Source organism: Lutjanus erythropterus, chromosome 1 (genome assembly GCF_056507025.1).
Source record: "Lutjanus erythropterus isolate fLutEry1 chromosome 1, fLutEry1.hap2, whole genome shotgun sequence".
NCBI lineage: Eukaryota > Metazoa > Chordata > Actinopteri > Lutjaniformes > Lutjanidae > Lutjanus > Lutjanus erythropterus.
This window is the reverse complement of record NC_139317.1, coordinates 3218114-3240514: the sequence shown is the minus strand read 5'-3', so window position 1 is coordinate 3240514 and position 22401 is coordinate 3218114. Positions and strand designations below refer to the sequence as shown.

Genomic DNA, 22401 nt, shown 5'->3' with positions numbered 1-22401 from the left:
TATGACACCACACATTCACTGCCCGTCCTTCTTTTATTCTTCATGCTCAGTTGCATCACCCGACTGCGTGCGAGTTTTAGGAATAACTTGACTGACAGCGAGTTTTCGCCTCCTGCTGAGAACCAGGCCTCGCTCAGGGTTCATCTTTAAATTCATTATAAGCCCACGACGGCATTAAATCTGACGGCAGCGATGCAGCAAACGAGCGCATGTATTATGGAGGAGCGAGGCGATCTGACGGCGTCCCCGCAGAGAAACATGATGTCTGCGCTTGTCCAATCAATAGAGGACACGGTCAGACCAGCCAGAAGGACAGCTTGGCATTAGCAGGATGTCTAACCTCATATTTGGCGCTGTTAGCGTGCTGTGAGCTGCAGCCTCACACAACCTGAACCTGCAGCACGCTGTCGCATTGATCAGGACCTTCAACATATAAACTGTGCTAATTAAAGCTGCCTGCTTCCAACCTGCCGCCTTTAAACCACTATTAATCTAATATTCACAAAGCCAGCCAAATGTGCAAAGACAGGAGAAGAGAGAAGCCTTATTAAAAAGTTGGTGAATCAAGGACTTTTTAAGAAAAAAAAACTTTGTTAATAAATTGCGTGTGTGGGTCCAGTAGGGGAAATCATCAGGATTTCCCAGGGGAGGTAAAGAGCTCTAACAAGTGACCTCTGGAATAATAAACACGTGTGGATCGATGGATCGACTTTTGTGGAGCTTTATCAGCCTGTTGCTTTTATTCTTCTTTCAACTCTTCTTTTATTGCCAATAAATAAATAAATGGTTAGTTTTCTTCTCATAACTATATTCAGGCATGATTACATAAAATATAAATTCAGCCAGAAAATGAAAGATAATTCGAGAGAAAATCACATTAATTACGTGCTCTTCCGTGGACTGGAGGAGCGTCATTAGGCCAGCGGGTCGGTGGGTTTATAACCCTCTCACATCCTTTTGGATAATAATGACAGAAACACACTTCATCCAGTTTATAGATGTGTGTGTGTGCAACAGTATGAGAGAGGAGACGAGTTTCCTGGAAAAGAGAGGACTGCTCTCAACAAAACTATCTTATCTTCCATTAATTAGGAGACTCTCCATATTTTTATGTTCATTCTATGTTTACCTCCATGTGAAGCACTCTGAGCTGCTTTTCTTGTATGAAGGTGATATACAAGAGATCGCAAGATCGCACAAAAAATGGAATAACCAAAAAAAAAGCCTAAAAGATCCCTCATCCCATCGATGCCTCTTCTACCATCCTTATTTTCATTTTATTTCCTTTCCTTGGTCTGGTGGGAGTTTGTGTCTTTTAGGTTTTGTCTTATTTACTAATTTAACTTGTATAAAATATAAAAATGTTCAATGGACTCACAAAGGAATTGTCTGAAGAATACTGAATTTTGAATCATCGTAATAAAGTATGTAAAAAATAAAGTTTCAGTGTACAATATATTTTGATATTTTCACTGCTTTACTTCGCTGTCAGACAGACTTTTATGATGAGAAACTAAAGTTATATTTAAGCCAGATATCTCTCTCTCTCAAAGCAACCAAACTCCATTTGTAAAAACAGTAATTTTCCCTCAGGGAACACAGGAGTCGCTGATCTGCTGCTGCCTCGATCTGACAGTTTGTTTGTGTTACTGTGTGACTTTCGGTGAGTCTGAACCAACCCTTTAAAACACAGAAGTCACGCAATAACACAAACAAACTAGCTGATTGAGGCTGTGACAAACTGACAACTCCTGCATTCTGTGAGGTAAAATCACTGTTTTTGTTTAAGGAGTTTGGTTGCTTTGGAGAAAGAGATACTTGGCTTAAATATAACATAAGTTTAATGGTTTCCCATCAGAAAGGGCTGTCTGACTGACCCTGTCCACAGCAGCACATTTCTTAGCTTCGTCCTGCTGTTTCTCCACTGGTGGTGAGTCAACTGCCATCTACCGTCTGTACCTCATAAAACCACACTTCAAAAATCTACACCATCCCTTTACAGTGCTGGGCTGCCACAGGTCATGTGGCGCGCACTTGTTACAAAGAGGCTGTAAAACAACACAGAAATGTCACAAACACTCTGACATCTCTGTCTGAATTATCAGAATTGAAAATAAAATAGAATAAAAAATAAAATAGTCACATTTGAGGCCTTGCATGCGAGCAGTGTAGCTCAGTGTGACGCACTTCTGTAACTGGCTGCAGTTCAGCTGCAGCTGTGTGTTTACGAGTTTATCAGAGGTCAGTGGGACGCACTCAGTTAATGAGGACATCCTGTCAGATTCACGGGTCAGTCCAGTTCACAGCCTTTATTTCAGGTTCACTCAGGATCAAAACCAAGAAGACGAAGCAGCCTTTAGTTTCTCTGCTCCCCACCTGTGGAACAAACTTCCTGAATACCTGAGGTCATTTAAATTAGGGTGTTAAACATGACTGTTTCCTGTAGCTTTCCAGAGATCTGAATCTTTTGTTTTTATGTCTTTTAAATGCAATTCCTGCTATGTTTTAACAATTTATTGACCTGCTCTTAATTTTTGTTTTTATGATCTCAAATGCAACTTTAATGTTCTTTTAATGTTTTATTTTAATGCACTCCTATCCTTGTGAGGCACCTTGAATTGCCTTGTGTCTGAATGGTCTTATATAAATAAACTTGCCTTGCCTTTATTTGTTTTATTTTTATTTTACAGTTAATAAATGAAATGATATTAGTATAATTTGAATGGTTTCTATTTTTTATCAATCACTGATATAAGGATGTGGTATTAAATACTTCAGATTACAGGATCAGATAAGCAGTTTTACTCTCATCAGGAATGACTGACTTTCAACTGAAGTGACATAAATAATATTCAGGCTGAAACCAACGTGTCAAACTTTATTTTAATATGCTGATTATGGTGTGAAACGTATCAGACTCTCATGTTACCTGGCTGCAGTTCACATCCTGTCAGGATCTGCTATTATGCTTTCATCATTATTATTATTATTATTATTATTATTATTATTATTATTATTATTATTATTATTATTATTATCATTTATAATGGTAAACACAATTTTCTATGGAAGCCCTGAGAGACAGCGGGAGTGAAAACAGATTGAATTTCTTGCTGCTATTACTACTCCAACCTTCATCGCTTCATATGTTCTCAGCTTTATGCATCCCTGAACACACACGTTCAATTTTTTTTTCAGCACCTGTACAGTGTAGAAAGCAAATTAAAATAATAACAATTTGTTTTGTTCTAAATTAGAAGAAAATTACAACTAAACAATCCTTCAACCATTTTCAGGTCACCGCACATAAATGTAAAAAGAAAAATGTCTCTTAGATGCACATTAAAATATAAGATTATTTTTAAATATTCTTTCCATCGAAGAAAAGCACTTCTGTGTCGGTTTGGTCTTGAAAAACTCTAAAGGGAACAATAAATCAAATGCACCCTTCCAGTCGCTTTGTGTGTTCAGGAAGTAAAGATGCGAGTTACAGAACGACCAGTGGAACCTGCTGTCATCCCGTATTATTTTGTCTGTTATTTCACTCTGGAGATTTTTGCAAGAAACAACTGCCTGCCAAAAACTGCAGAGCAAAGGTGCACAGAGATGCCTTTATGTTTTTTATCTGTATGTGTTTAACCAACAAAATAGAAGGGAAGAAATGGGCTTAGCTTGTACTGGAAATTATGTTTAATTGGGCAAATGTTTTATTTTCTAACCTAATATTCACTGGCAATGCAACTTTAGAGCCCTTAAAGGATCGAGTTGGTTTAATATTAACACTTAATTAATTATAAAATATATTTCCACATCATCCACTGTACTTTTTTATTTTAATTCATGACTAAATTAAGTTTTATGAACTCAACTCCATCACCAACTCCTTAACAGGGGAAACACTGAAACTGAAAAAATGTTTTATAAATCCGTAAACTCTTTATGGTAAAGATAAAAAACTCAAATCAAATCTTTGATTACAAGTGCAGGAGACAGTGTGCAAGAGTCACTTTGCTTTTTATTGTTGACCAGTGGTTGAAAAAGTTTTTTGTTCTTTGATATTTTGGATTCTTTTGTTTTGCACACAGTTTAATCTGATCCACTTCTTATGAAAATATAGAAACACTGAATGAGAAATGTGTCCAAACCTCTGACTGGAACCGTATATATTAATATATTATAATAATATTATAATATTAAAATTAAGTTCTTGTGTGAAAAAAGTAGCACTCTTAATATAACGGTGTTGCAGTCTGGCAATATTCTTTTCTCATATAATAATGAGCATATTTGGATAGTAGAAATATCTGTTTCCATCACATTTTTTGTGCTTTTCCAGAGTAACATATTTGTATTAGGGTGCATCCCGACTCCACAGCCTCCATATGAGTCAGTCGGCTGCAGCAGGAGTTGATGTTAGCCAGCAGTAACTAACCAGTTTTAGAAAGGCTGCAGGATTCCCTCCAGCATGGATTAAAATCCCACAGGTCTGCGCTCGACACACTTTAGAAGCAGTTTGTAAGAAAACTAACTGTGGTCTGTCGTTAGTAGATGTGTTTTCTGGTTTGAAATGTGATCGTGATGGTTTGTTGAATGTGGGTTTTGGCAGACAGCTGCTGTCCCCTCTTCCCGGACGTCCTGCCTACCAGCACTGAATCTTTCAGTGGCAGAGTCGACTTTCACCCCCTGATCATAAGTAAATCAGAGCAGTCAATGAAAGTCTGACTCTGGAACACCGCTGTCAATACTTCACTGATGCAGGAAGAATTATTTTACTGTGGAGCAGCTGATTAAATCAAACCAGGATTTAGAGTTAAAAGTAGAATCAGGATTAGAGGTTAGATTTTGTGTAGAAAAACGGATTTAAAGATGAAATTAGGACTTTCAAAAATACATTTAGGACAAGCAAGTGTTAAAATTGGATGTGTGTGTTTTTCTGACTGGTGTGTGTGCGTCAGTAACTGGTTCGGCTCCGTGGCCCGGCCCCCCTGATGTGTTGACTGATCCTGCAGTGACTGAGCGGAGAGCGGAGATGAGACACCTTGGAGCAGAGAGATGACAGGGACTTTGATAATTGGACTGAGAACATCTGGGATTTCAGCAGATGAAAGTCGGATGAATGTCCGTTTGGTTTACAGCAGCTAAATTCAGATAGATGTTGCTCTCAGCAGAGTGTTATTGATTTAAACTGAATTTATGCTGCGCTGGTGAAACTGGCAGGCCGGTGCTCTGTGTGTCACTGCGTAGACAAGAAACTGGCTTTAAACAGAATTTATACGCGGTATTGTCACCGCTCTGGACAGACGGATCGATACCTGTAAACATGTGCGACTCTGGGCCACGGCTGGAGGTCTGCACAACAACACGACTGACGTGTCATGAAGAGCTGTTGTGTTGTTTCAGTGAAAAAGAAAGAATTACAGCGGCTTTGCTTCCAAACAACTGTGTTATTTACAGTCTCAGACACTGACTCGGACTCTGAGACGATGCTTCCTGCACAAACGCAGACAAAGTTGATGAACAGTGTTTCCCAGGTGCCAAACTTTTTATGTGAAGATGTCGACAACATCATTATCCACACTATCTTGTTGCTGCTGTTTACACTAAATCAAACACAAATTCATGTCCGGCTCAGAATGCTTCTGTAGACCTGTTCCCAAACACGGCCTGAGCGATTCATTGATTTTCAATTTCAATTATGATTTTGGCTTCCGACGATTAGAAAACAAGATAATAGAAATTAAACGGTCATTGGTTTCAGCACACGTTGAACGATGATTGAATGTGAAATGACTTGCAGAAGACGACAGAAAAGCAGCCTGTGGTCGAGAGGAAACGTGCGGGATGCTGTTGAGTTACATGTTCGCTGCTGTTTGTGTTAAATCGTAAACTTATTCTATAAGACGAGTGGACGCTTTTTACAGCACTGACACAGAGCTGCACAAAACAGACACACAGACAGGAGGAGAGAAATCCTCTCACATGGTGATCTTTTTAACTTCTTTTTATCTTCTTTTTTTGTGTTGGTGATATTTAGTTTTATTTCTTATTTCTTGTGGTTTCTTTCTTTCTTTCATTTTAAAATTTATTTTAATTTGTTTCTTGTTTTTCAATTCAAATATATTTAAAGTTCAAAGTTATGTTAAAAAAGTTCAATAAATCATGTTTTATAATCTTGTTTTCGGTATCAATCAAAATAGAAGCAACATGTGAAAATTACACATCCAAGAATGAGTTCTGCAGTTTAAATAGTGAGAGGAGCCACAGACTGTATATTAAAGAGGTTAAAATACTATTTAACAGCAGGCTGCAGTAACACTGCAGGAGCGCAAGATGAGTGCAACATTATAATTTGACAATAACAAGTGGGAATGACTCCACAGTAAGTTACTGCCCGTCTCACTGCCTGCCAAACTCCATTAACATTTTGCTCAATTTAACCGTTATGAACATCTACGCCTTGTAAAAGATTATTAATGACTTCTTACAACTCATAAACAAACACCTACTCATTCGACAAACATTCGGCATTAATTTGAACTCTAATTAACACAAAACTTGTGAACTAAAACAGTTGTTCCAGCCCCGGATGTAAACTGACAGACACACTGTCTGTAGTGTTGTTGCTTGTTTCATATAATGTTTCCTTAATTTCTTCTCCTTCAATGAGTTATGGCCATTTTCTTGCTAATCCTCATCCCTTGTGGCAATTATTTGTCCATATCTTGAAAACTAAATAAGATATCAACAAGCTTTATGCAACTTTTGATCAGCTCGGTCCAATAATGAGGCACAGTCAGTTTGGTAACAATCTGACCTTCAGTTTAGGAAGAGAATGTGGTTTTCAAAAAATTCTAAATGTGGGAAAATCCATCAGCCAGTCTTCTATGGTCTTTTTGTAGAGCATGACCTTACTGATTGAGGGTGTGGCCTTTCCAAAACTCTATTTTTTTGGACCTTAATTACAGCATCAACATCTGGCCTATTGATCTCATATTTCTTGTAAATCATGTGCACGTCATTTCCAGTTACTGGGGCGAGTTTCATGTTTTTAGCTCAGTCCAGCTCATGGCAATTTGAGCAGATTCTGCAGACAAATAATATTAAATCGGCACAAACCCTTCAGGCTTGAAACTTGATTGTCTGTATAAATGTTCTATGTGTGTCTGCACAAAAGGGACAGCTTTCATTTCATTGTCATTTCAACCCTGTCTGGTACAATGATTAGGACAACAATGTGAATATTGGATGATTCATTCTTTTTTTTCCAGTTCAGTGCAGCACACTAAATTCCTACATCAGCCTACATGAGTATGGTTTTACCAGTAAGACTCATGTTTCTTTGTCATCTGTGATGTGTACAAACATCAGATTTTAAATGAAAAGTGTGTGTCCTCCTTTAGTTCATTCAGTTATAAAATGTGCTGTTCTGTGGAGCTTCTCTCCCGAGGCTGCAGCCGCTGTCCGGTGTCACCTGCAGTGCACACTCTGCACTTTTTACGCCATGAATTAAGGGTTTATTTTGACCAAATCAGAGTTGGGGATCGTTGGAACAGTGAAACGATGAACAGAGATGTTTTTGGTGAGTTTTATTTAGTTTCTGTTGAGTCTGAACGAAGCGGACGATGGTGATGTTTTACAAAAGGAGTGGTGATTTTGGTGAGAGAAATAAATCAGCTGTCCTGGTTAAACAAAACCTTTTAATCTTTAAAATAAGGTCTCTCACTGTTGTGATCCTTTCCATAATTTTATCAGACACTAACAATAACAATCTGAGCCTGTCAGTGACAAACACAAGCTTCACCTGTCCCATGTGCTCTGAGTGGGATAAGTGTCTATCAGCTGCGCTCCTTCGTCTCACTCTTCACTGCTTCAACCAAAAACAGAATTTATCTTCGACACCGACTTCATGCCTGCGTGTGTCTGAGTGCGTGTGTCTGTGATCAGTGCTGTTGTGGCTGTGATGTTACTGTCTGTGTCGCTGCATGACGGGACCATTGTGTGGAGGATGTCAGTGAATATGACCGATGCAGAATTGGATTTGTGACGCTCACTGGCCGGTCACCGGTCTGAGCCAGTAACTCTGAAAGTTGTCTGGTTCTGATCTCTGGTCTGTCGATCCGAGCCTCTCTAGAGAAAACAGTTAGTTTTGTGGTTTGTGGTGATTTAGAGACTCATTTTGTAAAGTTTACAGCCCGTCATGCTGTTGCACTGCTCTGTGCACAATGATGCAGATAAAAAACAAGAACTGAAACTTATTTCAGCATGTAGTCACTCAGATTTTTTTTAAATAAGCGTGCCACCTAATATAAAAACATATGTATGATTTCCTTTGATTATAATTCCTTCTTGAAATGATGACTGTAAATGCCTGTAAGAATCTGAGTCGACTGAGTTTCTGACTGATGATTCAAATCTTTGACTTCCAGGATGCAGCCCTGACCATGATACATAAATTACCTTGATATATATGAGCTGCTGGCATGACTGAAGACTTGAGATACGCTGATAACTAACTAACAGAGAAACAAATAAACACACAAGACTAAAACCTCCTTGGAGTAAGCTACAAATGCTACTTGATTTGTTTAATTCTAATCCTAATTCTGATCTTGGTCTAAAGCCCAAGTGTAAATCAAAAACTACTGTACCCTAAAATTACTTTAATGTCCTGATGCAGAAGCCATGAAGATCGAGTTGTTCTCACAATGATAGCCAAACAGTTACACACACACGCAGAAACAGAACACTGTAATAGAGGTCTAGATAAAGTGTTGAATTCACTCTTATTACTGCTTACATACACAACTCTGCTCTGACATCCACACACGGTCTCTCTCCTTCAGGTTGACCTATATCAGAGGGTTTGCACCTGCAGAAGCCTTTCATTACAAGCCACGTTAACTCCACGACCGAACCTGCACAGTCAACAGCAGCTGATAAATTAACCTCGGCACGTTACAGCGCATGTTCTGCACCTGCAGCCTGCACACATTACCTTCACATGTTAGCTGGAAACAACGTCAAATGAATCTGCTGGATGAACGAGTGCAGCATTATCACAGTTTAATTCTTTTGCTCTTACAGTCATCTGTTGTTTCACTGTTTATTAAGAGGTGCACGAGGTGTGTGGTAGAGACACAACATGGTTTTAATGTATTTTGGAATTGAAAAGATTTAGAGAACTGTTTTGTTTCACATTTTGCTGAAGCTTCTCTGCCTGTTCCTGCTGTATTTGCTGTGTACCTACAGCTGCAACAATCTAGAGTTAAAGGTTTGGACGGATGTGGAGGAACTGGACGTTATCTCTCTGGTTGATTCATTAGGTCTCCTGTTCAGCAGGCGGTTCCTCCTGATCAAAGTAAATGTGCTTCTCTGAAAACCATGTAAAAGAAAGGTAGGTAGAGAAAATGTCTTTTAAGGTTAAGCAAAGCAAAGCAAAGAAAAAGAAAGCATAATCATAATTTTAAGTAGCAGAAATATACTGTATTTTTTTGGGTAAATAGTCTTTGATTTATTTTTCTCATATTTTGTACATTAGATCAGAGATGCACTGATCGCAGTTTTCTTGGCCAATTCGGATGTTTTATGAGTCTGACGTGTTGATTCCGATTTTCAGTCTTTCTAAGAATTATGATTGGCACTAACTTTTCTTTAATGTATAATTACATTAGATGTTCATAATAAAATATGGACTTTTTCCAAAAGTTCTCCAGGTCACAGCCAGGTCTTATATTATTATATTAGCACTAACTGTAAGATCTCATAGAAAACATGATTTCATGTGATCTTGTGGAACCAGATGTAAATAAATCGGAGACTGATGCAGTGCAACATTTTGCCGTGGTGAAGATTTGCAGTGCAAAAAACAGAAGGAGAAGTTAAACGAGTCTGGATGAGAAAATGTTTGAGGAGACGTGTTTCTTCTTCAGCCAGAACAGGAGGTGATATTTTAACTGTCTGTGAACAGCAGTCTGCTGCTGCTGGCTAACATTAGCATGAAGAGCTAAAAGTTTACTGTTGTTCCGTGATTACATCAGCTGCTCAGCTGCTCTGTCTCCTTGAGGACTGTCTGTCTCCTCTTTATCTTGTTCTTGGGATCTATCAGTAATGCTGCAATATGATCAGTACAGAAGTCAGACAGGTGATGCTGACCGGCCGGTCACCGGTCAGACCCACTCACACTGAAAACTGTCCGGTTCTGGTCTCCGGTCGATCAGTGCATCCAAGTGAAAACGGTTGTAAGAAGAGAAAAGTTAAAGCCTGCATACTCCTGAAGTACACCCTGAAGCTAAAAAACTTTTTTGGCATATGCACTAGAGGAGCAATTGTCATTGGACTGAATGGGTGCCATCTTTGGGTCCAGTATCTATAATTCATGCATGGCAGAGCCTCCTTGTCTTCCCAGTGTTACAGCTACAGCTATATGAGGCACTAAATTTGATTAGGCCGGGCCTCACTGATCACTGCACAAAAACATAACTTTATTATTAACTTAACTTCCATTTTCATTACAGATTAATCCACTGTGATTAAGCAATTAATTGTTCAGTCTATAAAATGTCAAAATTGTGAAAAATGCTCATCAAAGTTTCCCAGAACCAAAGTGATGCCGTCAAATTACTCCTTGTGTCAAAGGAACAGTCCAAAATGAAAACACTCTTCATTCACTGTCATTTTGGTCCTTGATAAAAAAAAAAAAAAAAAGGTAGTCTGACTTGGGAGATGGAGTCCTGCCATTGGTCACTTCCTTCAAATGGTGTCATAGCGTCCACTATCTAAGTTTTTTTAAAGTTGCGGTGAAACAAGAACAACTTTCTAGTTGCAACCTACAAATTAGCACCTGGGACGCTAATAGTACAAACCAAAACAAGCTAACAGCTCTTAGCTTTTCTTTTTAATGCCAGAGCTCGCCTCCCAATGTGGAAATGTTCCACCAAAACAAGTTCCTCGTTGACACAATTTTGCAGCTGCACTGTTGCTGCATCCTGGGTCTAGTGCCGTGCAAAACGTTTGTGATTGGTTTAAAGAAATGCAAACAGGGCAGGGCGTTTTTTTTTTTCCTAAAGCAGAATATGTGTGGAGCCAGACCTTTCTCTTGCTGAGCGCGGTAGACAGAGGTCTGGCAATGCAAGGCAACATTCAGAGCAGTCTGAAATTGAGCTTTTTGCTCACAAGTTTATCTCATTATTTGAAACTTTGCTATGTTTGATATGAAGATCCAACATTATATATAATATGACAGAAAATAAGGGAAAGCATATGACCTCCTTTAAAGTCTTCAAAAACAATCTCATGAAACAGCTGCAACTCTTCCTGATGTTACTTTGAATCTGTGCAGCGATGAGAATCATTCGGCCATGTGGAAGTCTTTTTCAACATCAGATACGAGTCTCCACGTCTGTACGTGTCATGGTTCTGACTGGATTGATCTCACAGTGAGTGGGAATGTTTCTGTACTTACGATGTACCCCGGAGCGCACACACAGGCTCCACTGATGCCGTCACAGTCGGCTCCGTTAGCGCAGGCACACAGCTCTCTGCAGCCCTCGCCATAGTAACCCGCCGGACACGTCTCGTTACAGTAAAGCCCCGCCCATCCTGCTGCACAGGTGCACTCTCCTGACAGAGGGTGACAGCTGAGAGGGGGAGGGCAGGGAGAGGGCAGTCAGTCAAGGGGGGGGGGGGGGTACTTTAAAAATATACTCTGATACAGCAGTTAAAAATGTAGTCAGTAATCTAACCCAAGTATCAGTATTAAAGTAACTTGGTTACTTTTTGTTACTTTTGGATTCATGTTAATACCAAATTCTGTAAAGTTGTTAAGCATGATATAATGTTTACCTTTGTTTTGGTTTATTAAATGTTTGTCCAGCTATTCTTTCTGTGGGCAAATACATTTTAACATAAATTATGATGTATTCCTATATTTTAAAATGTATTCTAAGTTGTAATCCTAAAATTTTTGGAAATGTATCTCTAATCTGACTCTTTCTTATCTGTAACTATAATGGAAAACAGTTACCTTTTTTGTATCCACACCTAAACCAGTTACTTTAAATCCTGTATATCTATTAAAAAAGATGACACTGACCTTACTTTGTTTAAAATGTTATGGTATATATATATATATGTGCAGATCTCACATGGAAGGTTTAATGGATATTAATTGAAGTAGAACAGCTGCAGAACCAGCTGCAGTAATACAAACACTTCTCTTCATACTGTACTGTGTGAACATCTTGTACCTGAGTGTGTTTGCAGCCTTGCAGGGGCAGTATTTGTCACAGATGAGTCCGTACAGGCCGGAGGGACAGAAGCGGTCCTGGCAGCTGGGGCCCTTAAAGCCCTCATTGCAGAGACAGGCCCCGTTGATGTGGTAGCACTTGGCCCCGTTCTGACAGTCACACTTGTGGGCGCACTGCGGCCCGTAGGTGCCAACCGGACATTCATCCTGGCATCTGTGTGGGTATAAAGACAGTAATAGAGAAAAAATCTTGTTTGTCTGAATGTGAATGAGTGTTTCTGGTCTTGCAACTTGCTGAATGAGCAAAGCTGTCTCTCAAACAGGCACCAGCAGAAAAATAAGTGATAAAAATCAGTGGTAATTCCAGGTACAGTGTTGTTAAACCTATTTTTCAGTACACCAGCCTCCACTCTAAAAGTTCCTGTGAATTTCTACCAGCTAGAAAAATAATTGTCTGACAACTGTAGTTAATTTAAATATATAATATAATATAATTTGGAGACATTTTCAAGAAATACTTTATTGAGGGTTACTTTAAAGAAACACTGCACCATAATGGTAAGGACTAAAAAACAAGAATTGCTGTTTAAAATTTAATATAATACTCATGGGGGAAATATTTAATTGCCAAAATATATGCCGTTTGAAATAGAAAATGATTAAACTATTTTCATAGGTTTGTTGGTCTGGATGTTACCATCAGACAACAAACTTTAGGAATTAATGTGATAAAGATTTCCATCATATTTCAAACTTTACATCCATAATCTCTCAAACCAAGCATCAGAAACCTCTTTAAAAACAAGACAGTGAGTCACATACAGTGTTTAATCAGTTGTGTCATTTGCCACAATTAAAAAAATAAAAGAATTAAAAATTAAATTTTACTCATCTATTAATGTGAATCAGTTTTTCCCAGATTGTAAAATGACATAAAAACACATTTTCAAAGGCTGCAAAAAAGGGATTCAACATGGCTTCCAGAGAGTCATGTGATAAACTGAAACACCGCTATTGGTTTACTTAGGGCCCTTAAAGTACTGGAGCATAATTCAGGACGTACTGTGAGGGTTTAAAGGGCCCACGTTACCTGGAGGCACCTGTCATGACCACAGCCTCCAGTTATCTCGCCAGTGTTTGCCTTGGTTTCCCCCTCCTGTGTGTGTGTGTGTGTGTGTGTGTGTGTGTGTGTGTGTGTGTGTTGTGGGTGTGGTCTCCTGGCTCCGCCCAGCTCTGCTCACACACCTGGCAACAGTCAGCTCATCTGCCCTCCCAGTCTGTACACCTGAGATCCAGCCACTGGTCAGTGCTGCTCTATAAAATGCCTGTTCTTCTCTGCAGTCGTCAGCAGATCGTTGTTTCAGCCCAGTTAGTTACTACTTTACTTTTTGCTCGCATGTTTTTCCTGGAAATCTAAACCTCCTTCTCGTCTCGACTTCCCGGCCAGGTCGCCCCTTTGGCCATTAACCCCAGCCTCGCCTCGATGCCCTGCCACAAATTCACTCCCCTCCAGGATTCCCTCCTCATCCATCATCATCCCTCAACTATAAAACCCTTTTCTTCATCATCCTCACCTGTGTCCTGCATCTGGGTCCACCTACAGTTAAACTGTAGCAGGAACACTAGAGGGATGAGATCTAACAAACCCAGAGAGACAAAAAAAAAAATCCATTCTAGTCTGTCTAAGTCTGATCTGAACCGTTTTCTCTCCTTAAGAACAAGTGAAAGAAGGAAAATGTTCATATTTTCATCTGTGATTCTGTGTTTTTTCTGGTATTTGTTGTTGCTAATTCTCTAACTTTCTTATTGTGGCCATAAGAGGCTGAAATGCACCAGTACTCCATTTTCTAAATAAGACTAAATAATTTATTTTATTTCATTTATTTTACCAAGTCATTTAGAACAAATTTGTATTTACAATGGCAGCCTTGCACGAGGCAAGAGCCTCTTGAGGAAATTAGAACCAGAATCAGAAATAATTTATTCAAACTGTTTGTGTTTCAGTTACTCCATTCAAGAATAGAAGTGTATACAAGCATACAGAAATTATAAGGATAAATATGGAAAAATATGTCCAAGAAAAGTGCTGTATACGACAATATAGAAGAAACAGAAAATAAGAATTCTGTAAATATATGTGTACAATATAATAATATATACAACAGGTCCACATAAACAGTGTAAACCAGTGGTTGTTAAACTTCTTTTTAGAATGTCCTCCTCCAGAAGCTGAAAAAAGTTCACACCCCCCACCACAATTATTATTGATCATTAACAATAATTGGGGAAGCAACTGATAAAAAAAAGGATTCACAATGAATTTTAGTGAAATAAAGCTCAGCATGATAACATCAGCAAGCTGATGTTTGTTTATTTTCCTGACATAAATCATATTTATTTAACTTTGTTTCACTACATATTTCTCCCCTGGTTGCCCACCCCAATTATTATTGCAAACAGTATGAAACACTTGAATTATTGCATACATTACCGTATTGTTAGTATTCATGTTTTCTTTCAGGTGAGTTTTAATTTCTTCCTGCACGCAAAACAATAAATAAATTATGGAACATTATTTTCATTCTTTTCTTTTGGCTATAAATGTATTTTAATTGGTGTTGCAAAATAAAGCAACTTTTTTTCTGTCCTGTTTTAGAAATGGAACAAAAAAAAAGAAAAGATCCAGGCCTCTTTTTGCAGTTATTACTGAGTTGGTTATAAATGTCTGAACATGGTGAAAGAAGCCCATCGCAGCTCTAAACCTACTTTACTTTATAGCTTTATATCAGGTTATTGATTCTATGTATTCAGCTTGACCTTTGATTTGACCTTTGCAGAGTTTATCAAAAAATATTATACAATAAAATAATATAATACCAAACAAAAGGCAGCAACTTCCATTTTATCTGATTACTTCTCTGATACAATCAAATCCTGGGTCTGATTAGGCCATAAAATGCTCCTTTTACTGGTATTCTTATTATTATCTATTTATTGTTGTTATCACGGTGGTGCAGTTGTTAGCACTGCCGCCTCACAGCAACAAGGTCCTGAGTTCAAATCCCCCAGGGGCGGGGCCTTTCTGTGAGGAGTCTGCATGTTCTCCCTGTGTCTGCATGGGTTCTCTCCGGGTTCTCCGGCTTCCTCCCACAGTCCAAAGACATGCATGCTAGGTTAATTGGTGACTCTAAATTGCCCGTAGGTTTGAATGTGAGTGGTTGTCTGTCTCTATGTGTCAGTCCTGTGATGAACTGGCGACTTGTCCAGGGTGAACCCCGCCTCTCGCCCAGTGTCAGCTGGGATAGACTCCAGCAGCCCGCAACCCTTCCGGAATAAGCGGTTACAGAAATGAATGTTTATTATCATTATTTATTTACAACATCTATTATTCTATTACAGTACGCTTGTGATCTTCCAAGTAACTTAAAAAATCAAATTATTTGAATGGTTTTGGGATGTTTCTGAGCATTTGAAGCTACTAATATTTATATACAGATAAAATAAAATAAAACTTTTGTGCAACTGAAAAAATACTAAATACCATCAAACCTTTTCCAGTAAAATATGACACTGATTGATTCATTTTAATGCATTTTCACACCTGGGGTCAGAGTCTGAGAGTTTTGACTCTATTTTTCTACACTGTTATTATATATAGTTGTATGATGCACATAGTTGACATTAATTTTCTTGCAGATATTTTATGTTAGAACACAGTAACTGAAGTTACGGTGATTTGCTTTGGTTTCTCTGAGCCTTTTTGCAGTTACTGTAATCATGACCCCTTATTTTCTCCAAAATAAAACAAATTTGAGAGAAGATATTCATGCACATGACAAAGGAAGTCTTTAATGTCACAAAAATGATAAGAATTCATATCTGACAGAAAATGAAGTTACTGTTTTTTTCCTCTGTTTTTAATCAAAACACAAAGATATTCTGTTTCAACCCATCTCATCAAAGTGAGAAGCTGAAACTCTGAAACTGAAATAGACTCAATAAATAGTTATTCTCTGTTAAATGCACTTTGTGGGTCTGAGCGCTCTGGTATTCTGTCCAGCACCAGATTAGGTCCAGCAGACTCTCCATCATCTCTGATCAGGTGGTACATGATAATTATCACAGTAAATCGTAGAGCAGAATGATTTGTTTTGAGTCAGTGAACTGTGACGTGCAGGAGAAATAACGTGCTGCTGCTGCCGGTGATGCTGAGTCTCTTTTAGTTTTTGTTTTTTTTTGGAAAATTAATTTATGCATGTGAGGTTCAGGTTGGCTTTCCAGGCTTCTGTCTCAGATCAGGTCCAAACTTTAGCACCCATGAGGAAAATAACATCAGACCTTCTTGAAACACTAACATGGCTAAAAAGTAGGTTTTTATCCATGACTTCATACTCTGAAGAGCACTTCTCACTAATCGCTAACATCCTAAGTGATTATATCTGCCTCATTTCAGGCCTCTCAGCTGAGGAAAGTGTGTCTGATTGAAAGATGTTCCTGTGAAATTCTTTTGAATCATAATGGCGGCCGTGGCTCAGCAGGTATAGAGCAGGTCATCCACTTATGAAACCCAATTGCTCCCAACGATCAGCCGGTGCGTCAGCGGGTGCAGCGGCGGATTAAAGCATTAATGCATAAATGCGGTCCACTTAGAATGAGGCACAAAGAACAGATTCGTTTTAGCGGATTCGTGGAAGACATTTTTAGCGTTTGGTTGATGAGACCCAACTGCTTCGTTGTATCTTTGTTCTGTCAGTACAAACCTCGTCTTATCCTGAACCATCCATGTGTAGCTTTTTCTCCGAGCCTTGACCCTCCTGGCAGAAGGACCGTCTCCTGTTTTGCCAAAGTTGTAGCTGCCTGGCAGATTTTGACTCTTCTTGACTTGACTTTGACTCTTGTTTGTTTTATTGCAAGACAATAATCAGAACTTTTACATTTTGACTTAGAAATATAAAGTTATGATAGAAGATACACAAATCAACGTGTTTGAAAATTAATATCAGGCTTTAGGAGTGGGAGCTGAACTCTGCAGCCTTCACTGCTTTGTGTCATCGTTTGGGTTTTTCTTGGTCACTTCCTGTTTATTTTGGTATGTTTTACCTTTTTTTTACTTCCTGTCTTTGTCTGCTCTTTTTGATCACTGATTATTTTCACCTGTTCCTCAGACCCCCTCCCTCCTTGGTCCCTAATTCGTCCTCGTCAGTTTTTCTGAACTCCTCGTGTTTTTCTTGTGGATTTTTTGGTTTGTGTTTTTAGATCTGGACTCGGTTTTGGATTTTTAGATCTGGATTTTGGAGTTTGGACTCAGATTTTAATGCCTTTCCTTTTGGATTTGTTGGGTGCTTCTGTTTCCCCCTTTTGCCATCTCAGTTTTAAACTTTAAAAAGTTTGGCTGACCTGTAATGTTTAGTTGAGATAATTTAGTTTTGTTCTTTAGATAAACTGAATCTTAAATGCCTGAAAAATGAAATCATTTTAATTGAAAATAGTACAATGTTAATGTTTACTTTCACTTCAATGAATTTACTCAATATTTTGTTTTAAAATACAATGTTTTGAGTTTGTAAAACTCAAAGCTTTAAGTTTATCTAAAGAAGAAAAGTAAATATCTCAACAAAAGATCAGTAGTTGGTAAAAACTTCTGAGAGTCTGAGGGTTTTCTCAACTTTTTCATTTTTCCAGTGATGCCGCCTTCAGCCTTGTTTGTGATTTTCGTTGTCACTGTAGATTCTCCTACATGGTTTACATGTTTTACATGTTTTAAAACTCAGTTACACAATAACATAAACAACTGTTATAAAGTTTTTCTGTATCTTGTATTTTATGTAGTGTTATGTAGTTTTTGTTTTTTCATTTAGATGATTTCAATGATCGTTCTAAAGTGTGTGATGTGATTTCTAGTCTCATGAGCTCATTAGACTTAGTTTAGACACGGAGAACGTGGAATCCTGAGCAAACAAGATGGAATATCATCATTTTTACTGATTCCCAAAATTAATAAAGTTATGATTAAAGAGAGATTCAGGTTAGACCACCGTCTCATAATGTTGAGTATTAGCACCACCAAGTTTCATAGGGGTCCAGGATATGAGAAATTAAACCAGCAATTACTCAAAGATTTCATAAATATAACAGATACATTTATTAAAGACTTTTTTTATATGAAATAATATGGGATGCTTTTAAATGCACCCTGAGGAGACACTGCATCCAATACAGCTCCAAAAACAAAATAAAAATAAAATAAATAATTTTCAAAATAATAATACTGTTAAATTAACAGAGACAGAAAAAGAATCCTGTGAGTAACAACAACAACAACAACAACAACAACAACAACAACAACAACAACAACAACAACAACAACAAGGTTTAATCTCACTATTGTTGAATTAACAGACGTGGAGAATAAAGGATCCAACTACACTAAAAAAAACTGGAGGCCAATAACTTTACATTATAATGAGACTAAAATATTTGCTAAATGTCTTGAAAATAGATTGAAAAAAGTCCTGCAAAATATTTTTCACCCAGATTAGTGTGACCTTTAACAAAGTAGATCAATCAGTGACAAATAATTATAAAAAACAAACAAACCCTGCTTTAATAGTCTCCGCTGATTTTGAAAAAGCTTCTGATAAGATACACTTGGATTTTACTTATAAATGTCTAGAATATTTTAACTTTGGAGACTCGTTAATAAATTGGATAAAGTGATGTAAAATCACCCGAAGTGTTAAATGATAAAGAACGGCTTTTTCTCTAAAATAACCCTTTAATATATAATGATTTAAAATGCATATTTATTTATTATAGCAATAAAAAATAAGACTGAATGATAAAATAGAAGGTTTGAGAATAAATAGCTTAGAATCAACAATTACAATGAATGCAGATGATGTAAACTTTCAAGTTCAACCAAATATTTCTTCTCTTACTGCACTACTTGAAGAGTTGAATAATTTCTCAGCTAATTACCGAACTTAAACCAAATTATGATAAATGAACTGTTTTGCGAACTGGAGACTTGAAGGACACAAACTTTGAGCTCTGCTGTAATTTTCTGATAAAACGGTTGTTGGGTCCAGTAGATGTTTTTGGTATAAATATTCTGAGAAACACAGAAAACTTTGAGAGAAAACTACATAAAGTTGACAGAATTAAAGGTTTGGAGGATTTAACTTTATATGGAGGAGTAACAGTTATAGTGATTTAATATTATAAAAAATTATTATAAAAATTCTTTTATTCATTCATTTATTTATATTCTAAAGTCATTAGCTTCTCCAGGAGAAGAGATGTTCAAAAACAGATGAACAAAATGTGTTTAACTTTTTGTGGAATGTTAAACCTGATAAGATTAAAAGAGTTTGTCTTTATAAGGATTAGAAACATGGTGGCCTCAAACCGCTAAACCTAAACCTGCATTAAAAGCATCACTTATACCTAAATTTATTTTTCAGTCCACAGTGGTTCTCAGCAGAACTACTGATGCCTTCATCCTTTGTTTCAAAGACTCCATCCTTACCTTCAGTTAACTGCCTCTCAGTTTGCTGCATTAAAGAGAAAGTCAATTCCATATTTATCAGTTTTTTTTAAGAGGAAGTCATAGTTATCTGGTTTCAATACAAATATCATCAACCAGAATTTTCATCTGAATATCAGAGTCAAGTGTTATGGTGCAATAGAAATATATGAATTAAGGATAAACTTTTGTTTATTGAATCAATGTTTTAAAAAGTAATATTATTTATAAATGATCTTTTGAATATTAGGGGTGATATTATGTCTTACGGTGTCCTTACAGCAGCATATGGAGACGTCTGTGACCCCAATCAGCTGTGTGCAGCCATAACGCAAAACTGGAAGAAGAAACTATTACGTACAAAACAAATGGCACGCTGTCCCTATATGAGATATACGACATGGATGAGTACAAACATTAATAAGAGAATACATGCATGTAAAAATAATATCTGCTGCACCAGAAGCAACAGACAAAATTGGAGAATTTGCTGGAAAAATGCATCCCATGAAGAAAAGTTTTTACATGCTTTTACACAATTACTACTAGACAAATGCATAAAAAATGGGGCATACAGCGAGAGGAAGAGGAGCCACATATTCATCTGTTTTGGTACCGTGGCATTATTCTGGATTGAAACTGAAGAATAGAACTTTTTTTTTTTATTGTTGTCCTCTGACTGCATTGTTCGGATGTTTGAGGGATGAGGAGGATGAGAGAGACCTGAATAACATCATTATTATGATGGTGAAAACATTCACATTTAGAGCTACAAAGAGACGGCAACTGAACATCGAAAGGTTCAGAATATTTTTGAAGAATCGGGGGGTTTTGTAAAGGATGTAAATAGAAGTAAGGAACAGAATTTAATTTTTTGAACGTGGGTGGGAAACTTTGAGTCAGGGTGATAGCTGGAGTTTAAAAACTTTAAAGGTTGTCCATTTATATACAAAAAACTCTATATGTCTATATGTGATATGTGGATCTAGACATGTATATTTAAATGCAAGGCCACATTTTGACTTTACCCTTGTTTTTCAAAATTATTTATTTTAGATTTGTTTTATTTTTTATGTTTTTTTCTTAGTTTTTTCGGTTTGATAATTTATGTCAATATATGTATGTACACTCTGTTTAACTGTAATTTATAAAACAAACAAACAAACAAACTGACTGATGGGACAGTCGACAGCAACTCTTGTGTTCTGAGAGGAAAACAGTACTGTTTTTGTGAATGGAGTCTGGTGGGTTTTAGCAGGGTGATAAAACAGCTGTTTCTGGTTCCAAAAACTTATCTTGCTCTTAAAGGAAACATTTGTCTGTGGAGGTTTCCTTTCTGTGACGTACTCAGACAGTTAGAATAACAATCTGAGCCTGTCAATGCAAAAAACAAACACTTTTAGTGGATTATTTTGCAGCCATTGCATTTCCCAGAGGATCTAGACCCCAAAATATGTTAAAAAAAATGGGGCCCAGGTTTAAAAATACTGGAATTACCCTTTAAGCACACATGTACGATTCAGAGAAAGGACAAATGACTCAATCAAACCTGAGTCATATTATCCGACACTCAGTAAGAGCACTTCACTTCCCTCACAGATGACATAATGTTCCCGTCCATCACACACACACACACTCACACCATCAGAAGGTCAACAGGCTGCACATCATACTGAGACCCTCAGAGGTCTTTATACTGAGCAGCACTGAACACACAGGACTGAACACAAAACTGTTTAAGCTAAGTTAAAGCCCGAGTTAGGCCGCCGTCTCTGCATCATTCTCAACACGTCCGCCAGTTGAAACCATTAAGAAATAGACAAATCACTCAATTAAAATGGCTCAGTGAGGATTTCTGTTTTGTGTCACGTTTAAATCATGCCGACTTCCTCAGGACTCTTATCTCGGCTAATTCCATTAGAACGCGGACGGGGTGGAGGAGAACTCAATCTAGGAATTATTCCATGTAGGCTAATTCACCTGTCTGGGGCCTAAATGAATGGAGGTAATTTGGCTCAATTGGGAGGAACGATGGAGGGGGAGAGAGACAGAGATGGACAGCATGGAGGGAGGAGAGAGAGAGAGACGGAGCTGACCGAGGGGAGGGGGGGGGGGGGGGGGTGCTGCACAAAGTCTTTTTCTACTATGATGGAGGAAATAAAGAAGAAAACAATTTCACTCGGCTTTTTGTTAAAATCTCCCACTTTGGGTGATGAGTGACGGACAAAAACAGATAAAAGTGCATATTAGGGATCAATAATCATCAGTGTGTGGGAGAGAATATTAACGTATATCACTGATAATAAAGTCCTCACGTTCTGACACACAAATGTCCCCACAGTTCATCATCTATTCCTAATTTTGAGGACACACACAGTGAAGAGCAGACACGTGAAAAGTTCAAGCTGTTTTCTAAGAAATGTTAAGGGGGGTGCTGACTTAACACACAAGTTAGGGTTATTATACAATTATTAAAATATTCATTTTGTGGGTATTTTGTCTTAATTTGCTTAATTACAGTGAGAGATAAACAGGAAACGTGATGAGAGAGCAAAGTGTTGGAGGACGTACTCAGATCTTTTATTTAATTAAAGGGTTAGGGTTATATGGATATAATATCCATATAATAATA

The 22401-nt window shown here is 37.7% G+C and overlaps 1 protein-coding gene across 4 annotated transcripts in view; it reads right to left on the bottom strand.

Annotated features, from left to right (window-relative positions):
- The window catches only part of LOC146332482 (multiple epidermal growth factor-like domains protein 11), a 220523-nt gene that overhangs the window by 43122 nt on the left and 155000 nt on the right, over nucleotides 1–22401 (bottom strand). For all 4 annotated transcript variants that reach the window (XM_084720356.1, XM_084720274.1, XM_084720427.1 and 1 more), the window contains exons 10-11: nucleotides 12246–12458; nucleotides 11462–11636 (exon numbers count right to left, since the gene is read on the bottom strand). In XM_084720356.1, coding sequence (XP_084576482.1) covers nucleotides 11462–11636; nucleotides 12246–12458 — 388 coding nt within the window. The remainder of the gene's footprint in view (nucleotides 1–11461; nucleotides 11637–12245; nucleotides 12459–22401) is intronic.